This window comes from Orycteropus afer, unplaced genomic scaffold (assembly GCF_000298275.1).
Source record: "Orycteropus afer afer isolate SDZICR_OR568_19922 unplaced genomic scaffold, OryAfe1.0 scaffold00119, whole genome shotgun sequence".
NCBI classification, from domain to species: Eukaryota; Metazoa; Chordata; class Mammalia; order Tubulidentata; family Orycteropodidae; genus Orycteropus; species Orycteropus afer.
The window spans coordinates 7,645,393-7,667,213 of NW_006921706.1; the positions used below are offsets into that span (position 1 = coordinate 7,645,393).

The window sequence follows — 21,821 nt, forward strand, 5'->3', positions numbered from 1 at the left end:
AGTCAAAGCGTGACTTCCAAGGTAAATTTTTGAAGTGGTTCCAGAAGCAGCCGCTGGTGGAACTCCATTCTTTAAACTCTGATTCGAACTAAGGTTGGTAATGATAGTTTATCATAATAAAGTCCAATGTGGTTCTTCTTGGCTAACAGGTGGCCTTCCACATGATCATTCAGGAGCCCAGACTTCCTGCATTTTAGGGCACCACCATTCCCCTAAGTGCCTCGATTAGGTTCCTCTGTTAGATCTTCTTTATCTAGCTGGCAGATTGGAGAAAAGAAAGAATGAGGAGGATCATGATAGAGTTTTTTATTCAACAAACTTGAGTGTTGTGTATTATTTGCCTCACTTAACTGCAAAAGAGGCTAGGGAATATAGTCTAGATGCAGGCTCAAGAGGGAGAGAAAATGGATTTTGATGAACACATATATGTCTCTATTACAGATGGGCTCCACTTCATTTGTCTAAATTACCTTTGGAGATAGTTTGAACCAGATTTTAAAGTTAGTATAAATGAATTATCATAATTTGCCACCACAAATAAGTAACCTAACTTAGTCATATACCTTATTCTCTACATCAGGCTCTTAATGACTTTTGGTTATTTTCATAAATTATACCTACCCACAAAAGCGATTCAGCCCAATGAGACTATTCTGGATAGCACACTTTAGTTCTAATGAAATTTCTTTTTAAAAGACTTCTAAAACAGCTGAAATACATATATAACTTTCCAAGGTGATCTCCCTGTGACTATGTTAACAAATTTGACGAACTATGTACTGTTTTTCTTGAGGGATGGTTTAAGAATCTCATCATTTATTTGAAATGATTAGAAATCTTGTTAAATCAAGGTGGTATATAATTTCAAATCCATTAAACCTATTGCCACAGAGTCGATTACAACTTGTAGGAATCCTAAAGGACAGAGTAGAAGTGCCCCATAGTGTCTAAGGCTGTAAATCTTTATGGAAGCAGACTGCCACATCTTTATTCCAGGGAGCAGATGGTAGGTTCAAAACACCAACATTTTGGTTAGAAGCTGAGCAGCGGAATCACTGTGCCACCGGGGCTCTTCATATAATTTCAAACTGATGATAATCAGTATATAGCAATAATCACATAACTATAAATCATATAATAATGATATAATATAAAAGTGTAATAAAAACCTTTTGTTGATCAATGTTAAAATATTATAACAAAATTAAAGTCTCTGAATCCTTTTAACACCAAACATAACCATAAAAACCTTCTTGTAAACTATAAACTCTTGCCAAGAGAATCTCTGGTGCTAGCATGAGTTCTAGGTTTGGGATGAGGAACCCTATGGGAAGAAGTGGCTGTATATTCTTATACCTACAATACCATTAGGTCTCACTGAAAGGCTAGCACCTTCTCTCCAAAAAGCATTCCCTTCTCATCTTCAAGAAAACTTTCATTCTCTTAATACTGTTATTCTCAGTTAAATATCATTAAGGATAGTAATTTAATTGAATTAATTCACACAAAGGTAAGTAGTGAGTCTCAAAAGGATATCCTTTCAGAGACATCTGTATTTTTAAAAATAGATGATTGTGAACTCAATCTTTAATTAGTAAAACTTCAGGCAAAATGACAAAGTGAAAGCAAAACATTCAGATAGAAAAATATATTTGGTGCTCAATGAAATCCTATACAGATCAGAGTACCTGCCCTCAATAAATCAGTATTTTAGGTAAGAAGTTTAGGTGACATAACAAATAACTGTTACACAACATAATGAACAATGCAAGAATATAAAGACACATAGTATTTAGGGTACCTAGAGGGGACTGACACCTCTATCGAGAACTTTAGTCAGGAATATTTTGCACACTGAAGGATGATATTTTAAAACTAACTTTCAAAGAACAAGTAGGGGTTCTCAGGCAAAGCAGCATGTTTATAGGAGGCATAGGTATTCCTGACAGAGAACATGTATTCAAGCCATGGAGCTGTAAAAGGATAACAACATTTTCAAGAAAAGTTGAATTCAGTTTGGCAAGAACACAAGGTACACAGTGTAGAATATTAAGATAAGCCTCAGATGCCAAGCTAAGCATTTTGGACTTCACTTCTTATTCAAGGAACCAACAGCAATCTTTCATCAAAATCAGAAGTTAAAAAAAAAGAAAGATTGTGCTTATAGGAGTACAACGGCTTAAGAGAAGATGGGAGACCTATGGCAAGGGAAACACTAAAGAAGATGCAGTTCCAACAATCCAAGGAACAACTGATGTTTAAGACATGGAAGGGACAGAAAGAAGCCATTAGATTCGAGAGTTAATTCTGAGACGAGACCGAGTTATGGTGATTTGTAAGATGAGAGAACGAGAAAAAAGGAAAAGTCAAGAATTACTGCAGCAAGGAATAACCCATCCCAATGATATTCTGACTCTGAATGTCTCTTACCCAAGGCTGTGTTCCACAGTGCTAATAAGCAAATAAAAGAAACCACCAAATTTCATACCTATACCAAGGCTCTGAGTTTAAACTTAACATACTCAATATCCATATCTTGATACTGCATTTCTAAGCATATCTTATTATATGGAATCATTAAATGACCCAGACTTCCAATTATACAGAGAAAAAAACTGTTAATAAATTACTGGTTTTCTTCTCTTGATAGCACAGAAAAATACTGGGCCACTTTCTCAAAGCATGTGTATGAAATATCCATACTAACAGAATTAGATATATTCTACTCTGTCAAGCAGATTATTGTTGCTAGGTGCCGTCGAGTCGGACCCGACTCATAGCGACTCCTCCTTGGGTTTCCCAGGCAGTATCACTACGGAAGTAGATTGCCCAACCTTCCTTCCGGTCAAGCAGACTATAGCCTTTAATCTCTACAGTCTGCAGTATGGATCACACCTCAAAGAAAACAAAAATCCTCACAAAAGGACCAATAAGTAGCATCACGGTAAACGGAGAAAAGATTGAAGTTGTCAAAAATTTCATATTACTTGGTTCCATAATCAACACCCATGGAAGCACCAGCCAACAAATCAGATGACATATTGCAGTGGGCAAATCTGCTGCAAAAGACCTCTTTAAAGTCCTGAAGACCAAAGATGTCTTTTTGAAGACTAAAGTGCACCTCACCCAAGCCATGGTGTTTTTAATCACTTCATATGCATGTGAAAGCTGGACAACAAATAAGGAAGATCCAAGAAGAGTTGCTTTTGAGTTGTGGTGCTGGTGAAGAATACTCAAAGTACCATGGACTGCCATAAGAGCTAACAAATCTGTTCTGGAAGAAGTGCAGCCAGAATGCTCCTTGGAAGAGGGAATGGCCAGACTTCATCTCACCTACTCTGGTTATGTTGTCAGAAGGGACCATTCCCTGGAGAAGGGTATCATGCTTGGTACAGTGACGGGTCAGCGGGGGAAGGTCCCTAATGAGATGGACTGATACAGTGTCTACAACGGTGGGCTCAGGTATAGCAAGGATCGTGAGGCTGGCGCAAGACCGGGCAGTGTTTCTTTCTATTGTACATAGGCTCACTATGAGTAGGAGCCGACTTCATGGCACCTAACAACAGTAACAACTCTGTCAAGCACAGGCTAAATTCATTTCTAATTAAAACTTTTGCTACAGATGGTAACATGACTGGCAAGAAGGTAAAAAGGATGAGCACAGCATTCTAAAACAATTATAATGATATTTTAAAATATTTGGATTTGTACAGTCACCCAAATGTAAGGATTATGTCTTTTAATTTGTTATATGCAGGTATTGCCTATAAGTATAATCTATAACGATAACCATATAGTCACTGGAAATAACTACAGCTCTCAATGCTTGTTTCAACTTTAAATTCACATGTTGTTATGTGCCCTCAAGTCAGACCCAACTCATACCTCACCCTCCTTGGGTTTCTGAGGCAGTATCACTACAGAAGTAGATTGCCAAACCCTCCTTCTGAGGAACCTCCAGCCTTCTGGTTAGCAGACAACATAATTTTCTACCAAAAAATCGCTAAGTCAACTTCAACAGAGAAAATTATCATATATTTGGGAAGAAAATTAAACTGTAAATAATCAGATTATCACTCTAAGCTATGACAGATGATTCAAGAAAAGGAATTTGTATGTAAACTGATTAATGTGTTTCTGTAAACCCACCCATCAAAATTATTTTTTATTAAATAACCCTGAAGTAAACAGTTTTGTGAAGGAATTCTGCATTTCTGGCATGCCTCCAGGAGAGAAATGTAATTGTAATACCATAAATAGTAAATTTCCCCAAAATTACAAGGAAGATGTTCAGAAATGCATCTTATTAGTTAGGCAGCCACTGGTTTTATCTTATATGAGATAAACAAAATCCCTAAATCACTACTGCTCAGTATTAAAATTACTTGAAGTATTAAGTAATTTAAGTATTAATTTAAGTAAAAATTTTCCTGAGTTTTTCTTAAGTTTCCAAGAAATATTTCCTTCATAAAGGTGACCATCAATCTCCACTGTGTGTGGAGAAAATATTAGGAGCTAGTGATTATCCATCCAGTGATGGCTGTGAAAGGAAATGTGAACTTTAGGACTCTGTTTACACACATACACACACACATATATATACACCTCCCTCTATTGAGTAGACCTTTAGTAGTAAGCAGATTAACTGGCCAATTTGTCTTTGGTCCTTAAGTATACAAAGAAACTTTTAAGCTAAAAATCATCCTGTAGAAACATATAATTTCACATAATCATTATCCAAACACTAATCATGTATATTTTCTAATTATACTCACTGCTTTATCTCCCTGACAGAGAATAGGTTTTGTGAAAATTCTCCTGAGTTTTTCATAAGTTTGCAAGAAATATTTCCTTCATAAAGCTGGTTAGACACAGCTGCTAGAATATTATAAGTGAAGTAATACTGTTTTTCAATAAGGACAAAATAGTCTAGAAAAGGTCTTGTATCTAATTTAAAAGTATACCTGCTCACAAAGTCATGTATGAAATAAAATCATTAGGTCATATGTGTTTTTTTCCCTTTTTAAGGATTATTTGAGTACCAAATTTCTTAGAATTTTAAAACTCAGACTAGAAAGGGAATGGAAAAGGTCTATTCATATTCATTTACAACAACTTCTTAGGATATTAGTTAATTCTATGAACTGTCAGTAGAACATTTTATGCAGCAATAAGAAATTACACTATTCAGTAATATGTTTTTACAACCTCAGATGAACCTCAATCTTGTGTAACTGACTTCCTAAAAAGTTGGTGTAAATAACATTTTGGTAAATTGAATAATTTTACTTGCAAATGTTAAACCTTCTATAAAGCAAACAGCCACCCCAAAACCTCACTTCCAGTTTAAAATTTTTATATTGTAATGAAGCATAAATTAATATGTAATTTACACTCTCCTTTATAGCTTAGTATAATCTTGGTTTTTAGGAGACTATAAAAATATTTAAATATGTAATTGAAAAGTATCACACTAAACTCACTGCCACTGAGTCAATTCCAACTCATAGCCACCAGACAAGACAAAGTACAACTGCTCCACAGTATTTCCAACGTTGTAAATTGTATGGAAGCAGATTGCCTCATCTTTCTTTCATGGAGTAGCTAATAGGTGAAAATTGACAACCTTTCAGTTAGTAGCCAAATGTTTTAACCCCTGAGCCACCAGAGCACCCTGTAATTGCAAAAGCCTGTCAAAATCTGGCCATGACAATTCAAGTTTCTTTCCTATTTTATGTGAAGGTCTAAACCAGCACCTTTCCAGGTTTAAACACTACCACTGAATGACAGGTTCTAAATGAAGATAACAGCCATCAGTTACCTAAACTACTAGGCATTTGAGAAAAATAGGCAATGCATAAGTGTACTACTTATTCCATTAAATAGGATACCTGTATAAAGATACTGTTTTTCTATAACATGGCTTAGTACAAAGTTAAAAGAAAAAAAAAAAAAAGCTAATGTCCTGAAGATTAACTAACATAACTGAATAAACCCAAAAAACCAAACCCACTGCCATTGAGTCAACTCCGACTAATAGTGACCTCCACTGGATTTCCAAGGTTGTAAATCTTTATGGAAGTAGATTGCTTCATCTTCCTCCAGTGGAACACCTGGTAGGTTTGAACCTCCAACCTTCTGGTTAGCGGCCAAATGGCTCACCCACTACACCACCAGAGCTCCTCAACATAACTAAGGGGTAATACTTAAAGGCTATAATGCTAATATTTCTTTAAAGTAAAAACCAAAAACGGATAAAAACTGAATATAGGTAAATCCTGAATACAGTCCAAACCAAACCAAACTCACTGCCGTTGAGTCGGATCTGACTCATAGCGACCCCTCCTTGGGTTTCTGAGGCGGTATCACTACAGAAGTAGATCGCCCAACCTTCCTTCTGAGGCGTGACTGGTGGGTTTGAACCGCCAGCCTTCTGATTAGCAGTGAAATGGCTTAGGCACTACGCTACAGAACTCCTCCTGAATAGTCAAGATATATAAATCTTTGTACATTCAGCCAATATATCAAGTAAATGGTAACATTTATAACACATGAAAATCTAATATTTGAGCTCAGTAGTAGTAGATATTTTGTCAAGTCCTACTCATCTCAATAGCCTTATAGGGAATCACTGTCCAGGTATTACTACTCAACCACCTATCCACATAGTATAAAAGAAGCCACATCCAACAATACCAGAGATCTGTATATATATATGTGTGGAGGGAGAGTGTGTCAGTGACATCATCCTAAGGCCAAAATACAGTAGAATATCATAATAGGTACAGATAGCAATATATATTGCACCAAAATATATCATAGAAGCTACACTAGGGGGTTATTCCAAGTTTCCTAGTCTAATGAAAGAAAAATATACATCAACAGAGTGGTAACTTCAAAAGAGAAAACCAAAAGGCTCAACCTAATTTAGGAAAGTAAGCACAGGAAGATAATAGTTGGCATATGAAGCCCAAACCTCAGAGAGGATAATGGGTCAAATTCTTGGCAGACATCAAGTGTTTTAAGCTTGTTAAGAAACAGGAATGTGAGGACACCAACTGCAACTAGTATACGTATTCTGTATGGGTCAAACACAGTTTCTCACACACAGGAGGGGCTCAATAAATATTTGGTGACTTAAAATATTTGTTCAGAAAAGTGGGAGAAAAATCCATTTTGTTCACCACTGCACTGCACTACTAATAACTTGTCCAACACATGGCAAAAATATTTCTTGGATGAAGGAACAGTTAGCAATGAAAATACATGAAGGCTATACTAATCTTAATGAGCCCTGGCAGCACAGTACCTAAGACATCAGACTGCTAACCAGAGGTTGGTGGTTCAAATCACCAGCCACTCCACAGAAGCAAGACTGGGCAATCTACTTCCGTAAAGACTGATTTCTTCGGAAACCCAATGGGGGTTTCTATGAGTCAGAATTAACTCGATGGCAGTGGGTTTGGTTTTTGTTTTATACTAATCTTTGGTCATATGTAACCCAAAAAGACAAGGAGTGAGTAAATGTAATCAACTGATTTGTTGTTGTTGTTGTTATGTGCTGTCAAGTCAGCCCCAACTCATAGCGACCCCTCCTTGGGTTTCCAAGGCAATATCACTACGGAAGTAGATTGCCCAACACTTTGCCATGTAAAAAATGAGCAGCATGTAAAAATAAGTCATCTTATCAAAATACCCAAGATACTGTAGCTTTTCTCAAACAACTAATTTCTAAGCACAGTTTGTTGTTGTTGTTGTTGTTATGTGCCATCGAGTCAGCCCTGACTCATAGTGACCCCTCCTTGGGTTTCCGAGGCAGTATCACTACGGAAGTAGGATTGCCCAACCTTCCTTCCGAGGAGTGGCTGATGGGTTTGAACCGCCAGCCATCTGGTGAGCAGTCAAGTGCCTTAGCCACTATGCTACCAGAGCTCCCAAGCACAGTTTAAGCCCCCTAAAGAAAATGTATTAAGCAATGTTTGCTAACCCCTGTTTAATAAGTTCTATACATTTAAATGACTTCACTTTAAGCAGGAAAAGGACAGTTGATTCTTTTCAGGGGCGATGCTTTAGAGTACTCCAAAAAAATATTTTGGAAGAAAACAAGAGTCAAAAAATATTCAAAGATCTCATAAATACATTTTTTTTAAATACTATCAGCTAATATATGAACAGCTCTCTATTTTATTATGCTCTGTTTTGTACCTTTATGGAAGTATTTGACAGGTTTACATGAAAATAGCAAAGTTTTCATAAGGCTAGAGTTGATATTTTGTGTTGCTGTCATTGTTAAGTGCCTCTGACTTGATTCTGATTCAGCAATTCCATGTGACATAGTTTTCTTAGTTGTAAACTTCATTGAACCAGGTCGCCAGGTCTTTCTCTTGTGAGATGGTTGGGCAGGATCAAAGAACTCCTAATCTTCTGGTTACCAGCTGAACCATGAACCATATGAGTGACCAGAGCTCCCTAGATCTGATATAACCCTGAGTACTACTAGTTTTAATTATCTTTTAAAGTACCAATATATTACTTCAGTAATTCAACTTAAAGAACAAAGAACTCAGTCTTAGAAATAATACTATCAGAATATTACTTAAAAGTAAGGATGGCAAGACAACGACTTACTTACTTTGGACATTTCATCAGGAAAGACCAATCACTGGTGGAAGACATTATATCTGGTAACAGAGAAGGCCAATAAAATTGAGGGAAACTTTCAATGAGATGGACTGACACAGTAACTACAATGGACTCAAACATACCAATGATTATGAAGCAAGACTGGGAAATGTCTCATTTTGTTATACATAGGGTTGACATGAAGTAGAATCAACTCATCAACAACCAACAACTATTCAACTTATATAGCAATGTGCTTAACAAGAATAGTTGTTTATGGAAGAAATGTCATGAGAAACTGTATCCATCACATAGCCTCTATATAACCAAATGACCAATTAAATTAACCAATTGACATCCAATCAATTCATGGTGATCCCATGTATTTCAGAGTAGAACTGTATCCCTTGGGTTTTCAATGACTGATTTTTCAGAAGTAGCTCATCAGTTCTTTCTTCCAGGGTAACAACCGTTTGGTTGGTAGTTGAATGCTTAAAGGTGCCACCCAAGGACAGACTCTATATAAAGACTTTAAACACTGTAACAATAAAAACATAATTTCTGTTAGTTATGAAAGAAATCATGTTTTACACTGACTATTAAGGAGAACTTAACAGTAAGCACAAGTGACACTAAATTTTTTTTAAAATGCAAAAACACTCTGGAACAAATTATTAAAATGGGAATTGAAGTTTCTTTTCTACGTCCCATCATCACATGTACAAAGAAGGGAAAAAGCCAAGTGGGCATAAACCGAGAAGGCAGTACCTTGCTCTACCATGACTGTGATACATAAGAAGGTATCATTTTGAATGCTACTAAAGTATCAAAGGCATTGAAAGAATCATGTGAGCAGAATGGAGTCTTATGATGCTTTATCAAAAATGGGCAGCTTTTTTAACACTTACATTATCAAATATGAAAGATCTTTGTCTTAGGCTGCGTACCCAAGAGAAGCAAAATCAGTGAAGCTTACAGAGAGAGAGAGAGACAAAGAGCAGAAAGATAATTATCTCAAAATGGGTCACACAGTTGTAGAAGCTGGTAAATCCCAAGTCTGTGAATCAGACATCAAGCTGGAGGAATAGCCTGGCTCATGTAGCTGAAGAGGCTGACAAACCCCAGATCAGTAGGCAGTACATCAGGCTGCTGGCTTTGGAGGGTGAGGAATCCAAGTTCAGCACGTAGATGGCAGGCTGTTGACTCACAAGTTGGGAAGGCAACAATCCCAAAAACAGCAGGCAATATGGCAGTCCACTGGTTCAAGTCCAAAAAATGGAGGTCACATGATTATGAGCCATATGCAGGATCCAGATCAAACAAAAAGCCAGAAAGCTTTGCCAGGACATCCATATATATATATAGATCTATATATATATATGAAACAGGCCACACCCCTGAGGAAACTCTCTTCTGACTGATTGGCTGTTCACAACAGATCTCATCATGGAAGTGATTACATTACATAAGATCTCAATCATGGCCCAGAGCTGAGCTGATATACAACCTTAACCACCACAACCTTATTCTACTAAGATTTTAAGATTTCAAAAAGGACAGTTTTTAACTTTCACCCAAATCACAATAAAACTTTTTTTTTTTTTAAAAAAAAAGACAGTTTGCAAAATTTAAATACTAAATTATGTCTGAACAAAGTGGTAAGTCTTAAGATCTAAAGGGAAGGCCCACTAATAGCAAACAAAGTGCTTATTACATTCTTATATGCACACATGGGACCAACAAACTGGAAGAGATTCGTGTTTGTGCCCATTTCAAAAGAAGGTGATCCAAAACAATGCAGATATTATCAAACAATATCATTACTATCACACACAAGTAAAGTTTTGCTTAACATAATTAAAAAATGGTTGCAACACTACATTGACAGGGAACTGCCAGAAATTCAAGCTAGATTAAGAACATGTGGAAAAAGGAATACCGTTGCTGATGTCTGACAAATCTTGGCTAAAAACAGAGAGTACCGGAAAGAGGTTTGTTGTTGCTGTTACGTACTGTTGAGTCAGTTCCAATTCACAGCAATCCTATGTACCAAAGAATAAACCACTGCCTGGTCCTGTGCCATTCTCACAATAGTTGGTATATGTGATAGTTATGTTTGTGTGTCAACTTGGCTGGGCCTGGTTGAGTGGCTGGGCTGGTGGTAGTTATTTCCCATGATGAGAATGGCAATCAACTCCATGGTGGGATCTACCACAAGCAGCTGAGTAGCTGCCTTTGGGATGTGGTCTGCTTCCTGTACACACGCAGAAGTCTTGGGAATGGTCTCTAGCTTATGGCATGCTTGGACCCTGCATGTAGCCGCATCATTGTTCAGCAGCCAGTCTGCCATGCTCTGCCGACCTTGGGACTTGCAGTGGACTTGAAGTAATGCTCTGCTGTGTGGGTTGGTAACATTGGGACTATGTCTTTTTACTTGTCAACCTTGGGTTTGTCAGTCTCAGCAGCCAGCAGCTGAGTGAAGAAAAGCCTCCAGCCAGCTTCAGTGGGCTGGGAGCAGGAGGCAGAGCTGCAACTCAAGGCTGAGGAGCTTTCACCCAGCCCCTAAAGCCTGGCACTTTGAACTTGGACTTAAAACCTCCAAATTTTAAGAATAAATTTGTCTGTTAAGGCCATTCCATTGGTGGTATATTCTTGTCACAGCGGCACAAGGTAACCAGAACAGTGTGTTTGAGCCCATTGTTGCAGCCACCGTGTCAATCCATTTGGTTAAGGGTCTTCCTCTTTTTCACTTATCCGATACTTTACCAAGCATGGTGTCTTTCTCCAGGGACTGGTCCCTCCGATGACATGGCAAAAATACATGAGACAAGGTTTCACCATACTCACTTTTAAGGAACATTCTGGCTGTACTTCCTCCAAGACTTGTTCTTCTTGCTGTAATCTTTACAAGAGCAGACTGCCACATCTTTCTCCCACAGAGCAAGGAGCTAGTGGGTTCAAACTGCCATCCTTCTGGCTAGCACCCAAGCTCTTAACCACTGCACCACAAGGGCTTCTTAAAAGATGTTTACTTGTGTTTTAGTGACTATGCGAAGGTATTCTACTTTGTGGATCATAAGAAACTATGGGAACCATTGCAAAGAATGGGAATTCCAGGACACTTAATTATGCTCATGAGAAACACATACACAGACCAAAAGGTGCGGGTGCTGTATGGTTTAAAATTAGGAAAGGTATGTGTCAGGATTGTACCCTTTCACCATATTTATTCAATCTGTATGCTGAGCAAATAATCCAAGAAGCTAGACTATATGAAGAACACAGCATCAGAACTGGAAGAAGATTCATTAATAACCTGTAATATACAGATGGCACAACCTTGGTTGCTGAAAGCAAAGACGACTTCACACACTTACTGGTAAATAGTAAAGACTACAGTCTTCAGCATGGATTACATCCCATCATGAAGAAAGCAAAATTACTCATAACTGGACCAATAAACAACATTATGATAAATGAAGACAAGATTGTAGTTGTCAAGGATTTCATTTTGCCTGGACCCATCATCAAATGCCATGAAAGCAGCAGTCAAGTAATCAGATGGCATACTGCAATGGGCAAATCTGCTGCAAACGACTTCTTTAAACTATTAAAAAGAAAGGATGTCAGTTTGAGGATTAAAGTGCACATGACCCAAGCCATGGTATTTTCGAGGCATACAAAAGGTGGAGAATGAGTAAGGAAGACCAAAGGAGAATTGAAACCTCTGACTGAATGGTGTTGGCAAAGAACATCGACTATACTATACCATGGACTGCCAGAAGAATGAACAAATCTGTCTTGGAAGAAGTACAGCCAGAATGCTCCATAAAAGCCAAGATGGTGAGACTCTGTCTTACGTACTCTGGACATGTTATCAGGTGGGGCCAGTCTCTAGAGAAGAACATCACACCTGGTAAAGAAAAAGGTCAGTGCAAAAAGAAGACCCTCAGAGATCAGTTGGACTGAAAGAGTAGCTGCAACCGTGGGTTCATAGCAATAACTGTGAGGATGGTGCAGGACCAGCTAGTGTTCCATTCTGTTGCACAAAGGGTCATCATGAGTCAGAACCTACTTGGTAGCACCTTATAACATCAATTCTAAAAAAAAGTGAAAGAGCCAAGTGGGCACAAAGTGAGAAGGTAGTACCTTGCTTTGCCATGATGTTGTTGTTGTTGTTATGTGCCGTCGAGTGGGACCCGACTCACAGGGACCCCTCCTTGGGTTTCCGAGGCAGTATCACTGCGGAAGTAGATTGCCCCATCTTCCTTCCAAGGACCAGCTGGTGGGTTTGAACCGCCAGCCTTCTGGTTAGCAGTCAAGTGCCTTAGGCACTATGCTACCATTTTTGAATGCTACTTAAACATAAAAGGATTTAAGAGTAAAGAATCATGTTAGGGTTCAATGGAGCCCCATCATGCTTTATCAAAACAGGCAGCTTTTTCAATAATTACTTTGTCAAATATGAAAATATGGAAGACTTTATTCTACTGAGATTTAAAGATTTTATGTGAAAGGTAGTTTTAAAAATCAAATGCTAAATTATGTCTTAACAAAGTGGTAAGCCCTTTGAGGACTAAGGAAAGGCCCACTAATGGCATAATAAGGTTTCAAAGTACTTATTACATTCTTGCATGCACACCTGGGGACTGAGTAACTGGGGTTTATTTTAAGTTATTTTAAGTTCTGTGGACCCTAAAGCCTAGTCTCTTTTAGCTTTCTCTGCATCCAACCTCTCAAAGCTATTTTTAGCCTTTCTGTGACTTAACTGTATAAGCAGTGGGAGAATCTACTATGCATGCTTCGTTGCCTCCTGACTGACTGGTTCCAAAAGCAACCTTCAGCAAACTTAAAGTTGTCAGTTTAGTGAACTACAAAAGCACTTTGGGCCCTCTGTGCATGATGCATGACCTTGGGCAAACTACTTCTCAAGACTTCATTTCCTCATCAGTAAGAAGGGGATAATAATAGTATCCTATATTGGGTTAAGAACTGACTCGATGGCAACAGGTTTTTTTTTTTTTTTTTTTTTCTTTATTTGAGTTATGGTGGTAAGTGGTGCCATACACATAAATGGCTCAGTAAATGCTAAATAATTTTATTAAGAATCATCTTGTCTAATAATTAAAAATCTTTCCTTTCAACAGATTTTTTCCTCACGTAACCAAAATCTGAAAGATCCCAATTTCCTCATTTTATATATAAAGAGATTAAGATACCAAGAGTTAGTGGCTTTTTATAAGTGAAATGTTAAAACTAAATAGATGTCAAGTCTCTTGACTCTGAATCTATTATTTTCCACTATACCTTTTGGTCTCTAAAAACTTCTATGGAATCACTTACAAAATAATTAATTTAGCCCTGGATTTGACAATTAATTCCAGAGAAAAGAGTTAGGTTATTCTATCAAGGAATAATACAGCCACACGTTTCATTCCATCTTCATCAGGAAAAAGACAAATAATCATAAAAACAAATTTATGGAATCAGTTATAGGGCAACTTTAGTTATCATTTAAAACTCTTTCAATTGTATAGTCAATACCTATAATAGTCATTATATTAGGTATTATAGTAAGAATAAAGTTTATTAAGTCACAAAAAGTTCACTTATGTCTTGAATGTTATGCTTAAGAAAGCAAAGTAATTTTACTAAATAATTTTAGCAAATATTTCATCTAAAAGTTAATTTTTAGTAATGTAAAGTTAAAATAAGCTATATGGACAACTCACAAAAGTTCTCCCTGTAGCCATACCTGATAAATCAGGTTCTATTACTATCAGTACACAACGCACTGCCTTGGAGTCGAATCCGACTCACACAACCCCTCCTTGGGTTTCCAAGGCCATATCACTATGGAAGTAGATTGCCCAACATTCCTTCCAAGGAGCGGCTGGTGGTTTGAACCACTACCCTTCTGATTAGCAGTCAAATGCCTTAGGCACTATGCCACCAGAGCTCCTATTTCACTTACAATAACACTAGGCAGCAAGTTGTAAAGTTTTTACCTTTTTCTTATGAAACATACTCAGACACTTAGTGGATTTCTTAACTGTTCTATTAATTTGACAGACAATTCTAGACAATGATCTTGCCACACAACAATGAGTTTCACTAGTCTATTTAACTCACCATTATTTTTGGTGTGACATTACTAAGACGTACCAAGATGGCACTTCAATAAGGTACTTGCATAAAGACTTGAAACCCACAAATTACAGAGAGCTAATTGTTGGCTCTTGAAAGAGCTAAACCAACATAGCATTGGGACTGGTTACTGAGAAAATCACTTGAGACCAGAGTCTCTGCTTAGTGATTTCTGAAGCACTAATCACTTGACTGTTACATACAACTAACTTTATACAGTTTGTAGAACATTCATAAAGGCAGGAAGAAGGAGAAAAACACTTCCTCTCACTAAAATGTAATTCAAGGACAGCACAGATTGTAGATGTTAAAAAGGGCCAGACACAATCAAGTTGAACACTTAAGTTCGTATCCCTGAACCCTCAGGGACAAAGATTTATCTTTCTTTCTCTTAAGCAAACACTCATTTACCCACATGCATGTACACACTCACGTATACACATATACACTTTCTTATGTAAGAAACGAATGGGAAAAAATGGCCAATCTATGCATATTCTGTTTCAGTTACATTCTCCATCTTAGTACTCACATTCTTAAACATTCTGAAAATGTCAGAACATACCCTGGTACAGCATAATAGTGCTATGAAACAACAGAAAACTCATGCCTTTGTTATTCCTATAGCTCAGAAATCACAGCTGCTCATCAGAATCTTTTTGAGTTAGGAGCAACAGGATAGTCTTGTGGAAACAACGCATCTGCAGTCAGAAAATCTGCTTTCCAAACTCACTTACCTGCTGAATGAAAGTATACATTGCCTGGTACACAGTCAACACTCAAAATAGGTTTTCTTCCTCCCTACCTACAACAATTAGAGACACAGGATGATATAACGGAAGTGAGAGAGGTATTCATGAATTTGACTCCTCTTAGCATTTGGCTTCAGTAACATTCACTCTATATAAACAACTCTACTTAGAGATACCCGCTACATTTGTTCCTACTCTAACAATGAAAAAGTATTTTTCTACCATTTGTTCATAACATAAGTAAAAATGCTTAGATTTTTCAGAATTCCTGCTATCCATTATAGTTTGTTTTACAAATAAGCAAAAATTGTGTTCTTTTAGAATCAGCTGTACAATGGGTAGAGTATTGGTCACTTCCAGACATCCAGATAAGGAGAAGGGAATAAAGACGGCTTCTGGAACTTCTATCAGTTCCCTAGACTTCCAAATAGATGAGTAGTCATGTTCTCTCTTTTCTCCATCTTACTTTTGGCAAAAGCTAGTTAGAGATAAGTTAGATAAAAGCTCAACTTCATGTTAAAATAATTAAACAGTGCATTAGACTGCTAACCAGAAGTCTGGAGGTTCAAACCCACCAGACACTCCTCAGAAGGAAGGCTGGGCAATCTACTTCTGCAGTGATACCGCCTTGGAAACCCAAGGAGGGGTTGCTACGAGTTGGGTCTGACTTGATGGCAGTGTGTTCGGTTTTGGTTGGCTGTATAGCACAAAAACAGCATCAGAGATTTGACTTCTTTGACATTTAATAACAGAACAAAATTATATATTGAAGACAAAAGACAGTTCCAGGCACAGACTTAGGACAGGTGTTATGAAAAAGCCTATCATGGTGGTGAATGGGAATTTTAAGATCTGGAGAAAGTTATTAGTATTTACCCCTTGACAGATTATTAGCTACATGGGAAAGTATTAATAGAACAGGCATTTAGAAAATTTTTAAATATCAGACTTAGGAAATACATTCTCCTACCAATCATTTTTGAACACTGTCATTTAATTCCATTGTTACTCACCGCCATAGTGCCCGGTTACTCTTTTGGTTTTCATTTGCATTTAGTCTACATTATCACAAATAAAATTAAAAAACCACAAAGTTGCTATTACCCTTCATCATTTCCCCAATATATAAATTTTAATTGCTTTAAAATTGTGCAGGAAAGTACACTCTTGTGAAAGAAATGTCTTTTTATAAAATGGACTATAATTAATGAAATGGTTATCAGTTCAACACGTAAACACAAAACTTTACATAGTAAAAAACTGACCAAGATGCTTTTATATTAGAAACCAGTCGCCACTCAGTCAATTCTGACTCATGGCAGCCCCATGTGTCACAGGAGAACTATGCTCCATAGGATTTTCAAAGGCTGACTTTTCAAAAGTATGTCACCAGGTCTTTCTTTCAAGGCACCTACAGGTAGACTCATCAGTTAGCATCTGACCATGTTAACTGTTTACACCACCCACGGACTCTTTATACATTTTAGGTATTCAATATTCCATCTGCTTAGAGTAATACTTATTTGAGAGGAATATAATATTTAAACAAAAGACAGTATAGTTTAAGATTAAGTAATTTATCTAAATTTACTTACCTAGTTTGCTATTCACTTATTGATCTAGAAATTCTATGCATCATGAGATAACTGGTGCGAAATATCAGATACATAAACAATGAAAATTACTGACATTCAGCGTCTTTTCAGGGCGCTCTGGTGGTACAGTGGTTAAGGCACTTGGCTGCTAACCAAAAGGTCAGCAGTTCGAACCCACTACCTGCTCCGCAGGAGAAAGATGAGGCAGTCTGCTTCTTTAAAGATTTACGGCCTTGGAACACTTATGGGGCGGTACTACTCTGTCCTTTAGGGTCACTAAGAGTCAGAATCAACTCGATGGCAGTAGGTAGTGTAGTTCTTAAAAGGTTAAACACTTTTATGAAAAATCAGTATTTGGAACCTGTCATCTTAAAGAAAAAGCTAGAGCTTTACATGTTTTTCACTCTAATATAGGAAAAATTTGAAATAAGTTCCTCTAAGCATACTAAGAAAAATGATTTCAAGGGTGTGACTTTAATTTACAAGAATATCAGTCTGAGAAATTAACTTTGTAAGAAGAGAATGAATATACTTAAGAGAGAAAAGTCATTAAACGTTTTTGCATTCCACAAACAGCACAAGCATAAAAATGACTCAAAAAAGGGAAATTTTAACTAATGAAAAGATAATTCCAACTACAAACTGAAAGCAAACCAACTGATTTACACACACATTGCATATAGTATTCAACATTATATGCTAGCTGGCTCTGTATTTTATTTCAGGACAGAATCATAACTTCTTTATGAATGTAACAATGACGATCTCAAGATACTCATTACAAATCCTAATCAAATTTCACTCCAGAATTAGAAATCTGTTAAAATATTAGGTTTAAATAAATGTGATAGGTTTAATAAAAAACCAACGCATGCTATTTTTAATAGCAAGAGCTATATAAATTACAAACTCTTCATGTTTTGGTTACTAGACTTGATATATTAAAAAATAAGCAATATTCTCCATCCAGAGTACTCTAATGCTACTTTTTTTTAAAAAAACATAGCTTAGAACTTGCTCAATCTTTACAAAAAGCCGCAAGAGGCATCGCATTAGCTACCTACTATCTTGCACCGCAGAATTGTGTTTGCTGTTTTTAAATCCACAGGTTTTGCTCTATGAGGTTCCAGAAAGCAGCAACTTTATTTTCTTCTGTTACTAATTATTTTAACTTAAAGATCATTATTCTATCACTAATATCCTGCTGTATTCTCAATTGAGTTGTTCTATTTATCCCAAAGGTAGACCTTATGTATTACCATTACAAAAAAATAATTATTTGCATAATACTTTATGATTTTACATCTATTACAAACACATCACAGGGAGCCTGATGATGCATTCAGCTGCTTGTCATTCACCACTTCAAGACCCTTCAGAATCAAACAAGGGGGAGGGTCACACTTTGCTAATGACAGAAGTATTAAATTGAATATAAATAACCAACCTTGAAGTTTGAAAAATACAAAAGAAAAAAACAAACAAAAAGATCATCCACGAGTATGAATGAAACAGTTTCAATCTGTAAAACTCCACGTCTTAATACAGAAAGAGGAAGGCATCTGAAGATTCACACATCTTCTATTGTGATATTCATCTGAGTTGCCTAAAACTATGCTACATAAATAAAGGAAATTATGATCTTTCTCTGAGTTTTGTAAATTGGTATCAAGATAATACTAAAATTTACTTCTCCTATTTACAAATTACAGCTTTTAGTAAGCATTATCACAAACAAAAATAAAAATCACAAAGTCATCATTTCATACTTGTAAAATAATCTGAGTATCAATTTTCTGTTACTCTAGCCTTAATCTTATAAATATGCATATTAAAAATGTTTTGGAAGGAGTTAATAATGATCCCGTGTGTTTACAAATTATGTTGTTTCATAATTTTTTCTTGGGAAAACAATTACTAAGAAAACTGTTTAAAGCTTCTATTATTTTCCTCCATACCCACTACACAAGATAAAATGCATAAAATATTGATTGCTCAGTTATGTCACCTCTAGTCCAAATGCCCACAGCACTTGGAGCTTTTTGTAAACAATATGCCTCTACACTAAATACATATCCCTTGAGCTATCACCTACTTAACATTTTAAAAAATTTTAGTTTCAAATACAGTAAAACACTACCATCTTAAACACATACACATGCACACACACACACACACACATTCTGGAGTGTGCAGAAAAGGAAGGAGGTGGAGGGCAGAGGAAGAAATGGAGCACGTTGTTGTTTTTCATTCATGCAGTATAGTGATGTCAGTGTCTGCAGCAGCAGCCGCGGCGGCAGGAGCCTTGACCTGTGGAGGCTAAAATCCACTGAAGTCAGAACCTTGCAGAATTCAAAAGAAACTGAGTATATAATGGCTTAAAAAATTAAATCAACTATTCATACTATGGATTTGAAATGGCTAAGCAGACAGAATAGATTAGTTGAACAGTTTTAATTTGGGTTGGTTGAGGAAGGCAAGATGGGATGGCAGAGTAGGATTGGGATAATATAACAGGGAACTGGGGGGCACAAGAACCTACATTCAAAATCACCTCTGTGTAAGAAACTGACAAAACCACCTGGCCTTACAAAGGAAGAAAAATACCTCTAGCACAGAAAGCCCTTCCATTCCCAGTACAAGCTCTCTGATGATGCAAATCTGTCTGCTGCACAACCAGACTCAGAAAAGTGTTTTCATCATGATTGCATTAAAATTGTATTAAAGTCGGATGTGCCATGCTACAACAAAGAGGACAGCTTTAGCCTGAGCACAAATTTCATTAAAACTACTTGATGATGGAGCATGCAATTCCTGAACAATTAGGCTTTTTTGAAAGATGCAAAAAACAACTTACACTATAATGTGTAGATGTTTGTGTTTTATCAACAAAAGGCGAAGAGGTACTAGATGGCCATTACTGTTGCTGTTAATTGCTGAAACTACTCTTACACTGCCCACAAAACCCTGTGTACACAATCTGCATTGCTTATTTTATCACTCTTATATTAGTCCCTAAAATAAAACTCGGAAACTCAATTTATGCACTGTTGAAGTTAAATCACTCAGAAATTTATGTAACAGCTGCCTTCTTTTCCTTTGTTAACTCTCATTTAATAGAGCTCCAGAAAATGTGCAAGGGAGTTGCATATGGCATTAATCTGTTAGAAAATGGTGGCCTTTTCTATAAAGTACAGCCAAAGATGTGTGTTTAGTTGTGGTCATTATTAGGGCGATCACGTTGTTTTCATTCATTCATTCAGGATTTGCTGGAGGATGTCAGTTTCTGCAGCAGCTGGCTTGACCTGGGGGAGGAGTAGAGGAGCAAATTCCTCCTGGTGCATACAGATTACAGGATGTATTTCTTGGTGCTCCTGTACACATCCCACTACACTACATCCTACCCTGATTCACCATCAAGTGGTCTGAAAACAAGTGCCTTAGCAACATACTAATTACAGGTCTGAAATATTACAACAAAAACATCAAAACTGCAATCTGTCATAACAGACAATCACTTTCTCCAAGTCTAAGACCATCATCAAGAAAACTCCATTTAAAAAAAAATCCACATACCACATAAACATTATTCAGACAGTGTCTCTCTTCCAGCCCGAGATTTTTTCCAGTCAGTATGATCTGTTCCCTCCACAATGCAGCGGCAGCCGCGGCAGCATCTGTAGCTGTAGGCTGGTTATCTAATGACATTAAATACTCCACTCTCCCTTATGAGCTTTACGTCTCTGTTTTGGCTAATCTTCCTTTTCTCCCCTAGGACTCAACTAGGTTATTCACTATGTCCCTAGACATACACCAATCCAAACCAGAAAACATTACAAGAAGCTCACAGAATCCACCAGCTCACCATTACCTTTGACACCTAACAAAAAAGAAACTTAAGCTTCTTGAACAGTTCAACTGAACTGTTAAGTGGACTTAAAAGTGGAAGGAAAAAGTGAGCACAGTGCACAAAAAAGTCTTCAGAAATTTAGCATAAATTGGGCATAAACCGCTTCCAATACAGTATTGCTTTGATGCATATGATGCACACAGAGAAGACAGACTTTAAAAAAAAAAAAACTACACATTTCAATTGCACATTCAAAATTGTCCTCTGTGCACAAGCAGCAGTTTTACATCACATCTCCAAAAAATGACCATATCCCCCCAAAAAAGAAAAGGAAAACATCATCCCGGAGTTACAGGCACGTTAGGAACTTTGTACAAAGCACAAAGAGGCTGCAGAGATTACAACCACCACCTTACCAGCTGCTAGAGAGTTTGTGTACATGTTTAAGTGTTTCGCCCAGCTCCTCCTTTTCCAACTACAAACAGCATACTCGCGAGCGAGCTAATCATCTATTAAAACTGAAAACCCTTTCGGTGCAGGCGAATGATGGGAGATAAAATCTGAGGGACGGCATAAGGGTCAAATAAGTGTTGCAGTTTTCGGTTCGCTCAGCCAAGCCCCGCAGCGACCGTAGGGGGTGAGATTCCCAAAGCCACTTTCACACCTTCGATAATGCACTAGCAAAGAGAAGCCCGGAGAGGCTGAAGTTTCCACGGAGGGCACCGTCGGGGAGACGCAGCCCGAGAGAACGGGAGGGTTGGGCTCGCTACCTCTGCATACAGGCGAGCCGGGGCTCCGTCTCTCAGGTGAGCTGCTCCTCCGGCGGCTCTCAGGGGACCGCCTTGGGCGGCCCTT

The 21,821-nt window shown here is 37.4% G+C and overlaps 1 protein-coding gene across 1 annotated transcript in view; it reads right to left on the reverse strand.

Moving 5' to 3' along the window:
* The window catches only part of GLCCI1 (glucocorticoid induced 1), a 164,257-nt gene that overhangs the window by 142,058 nt on the left and 378 nt on the right, over positions 1-21,821 (reverse strand). The window contains exon 2 of the mRNA XM_007944091.1: positions 21,737-21,818. Within this exon, the coding sequence (XP_007942282.1) occupies positions 21,737-21,818 (82 nt within the window). The remainder of the gene's footprint in view (positions 1-21,736; positions 21,819-21,821) is intronic.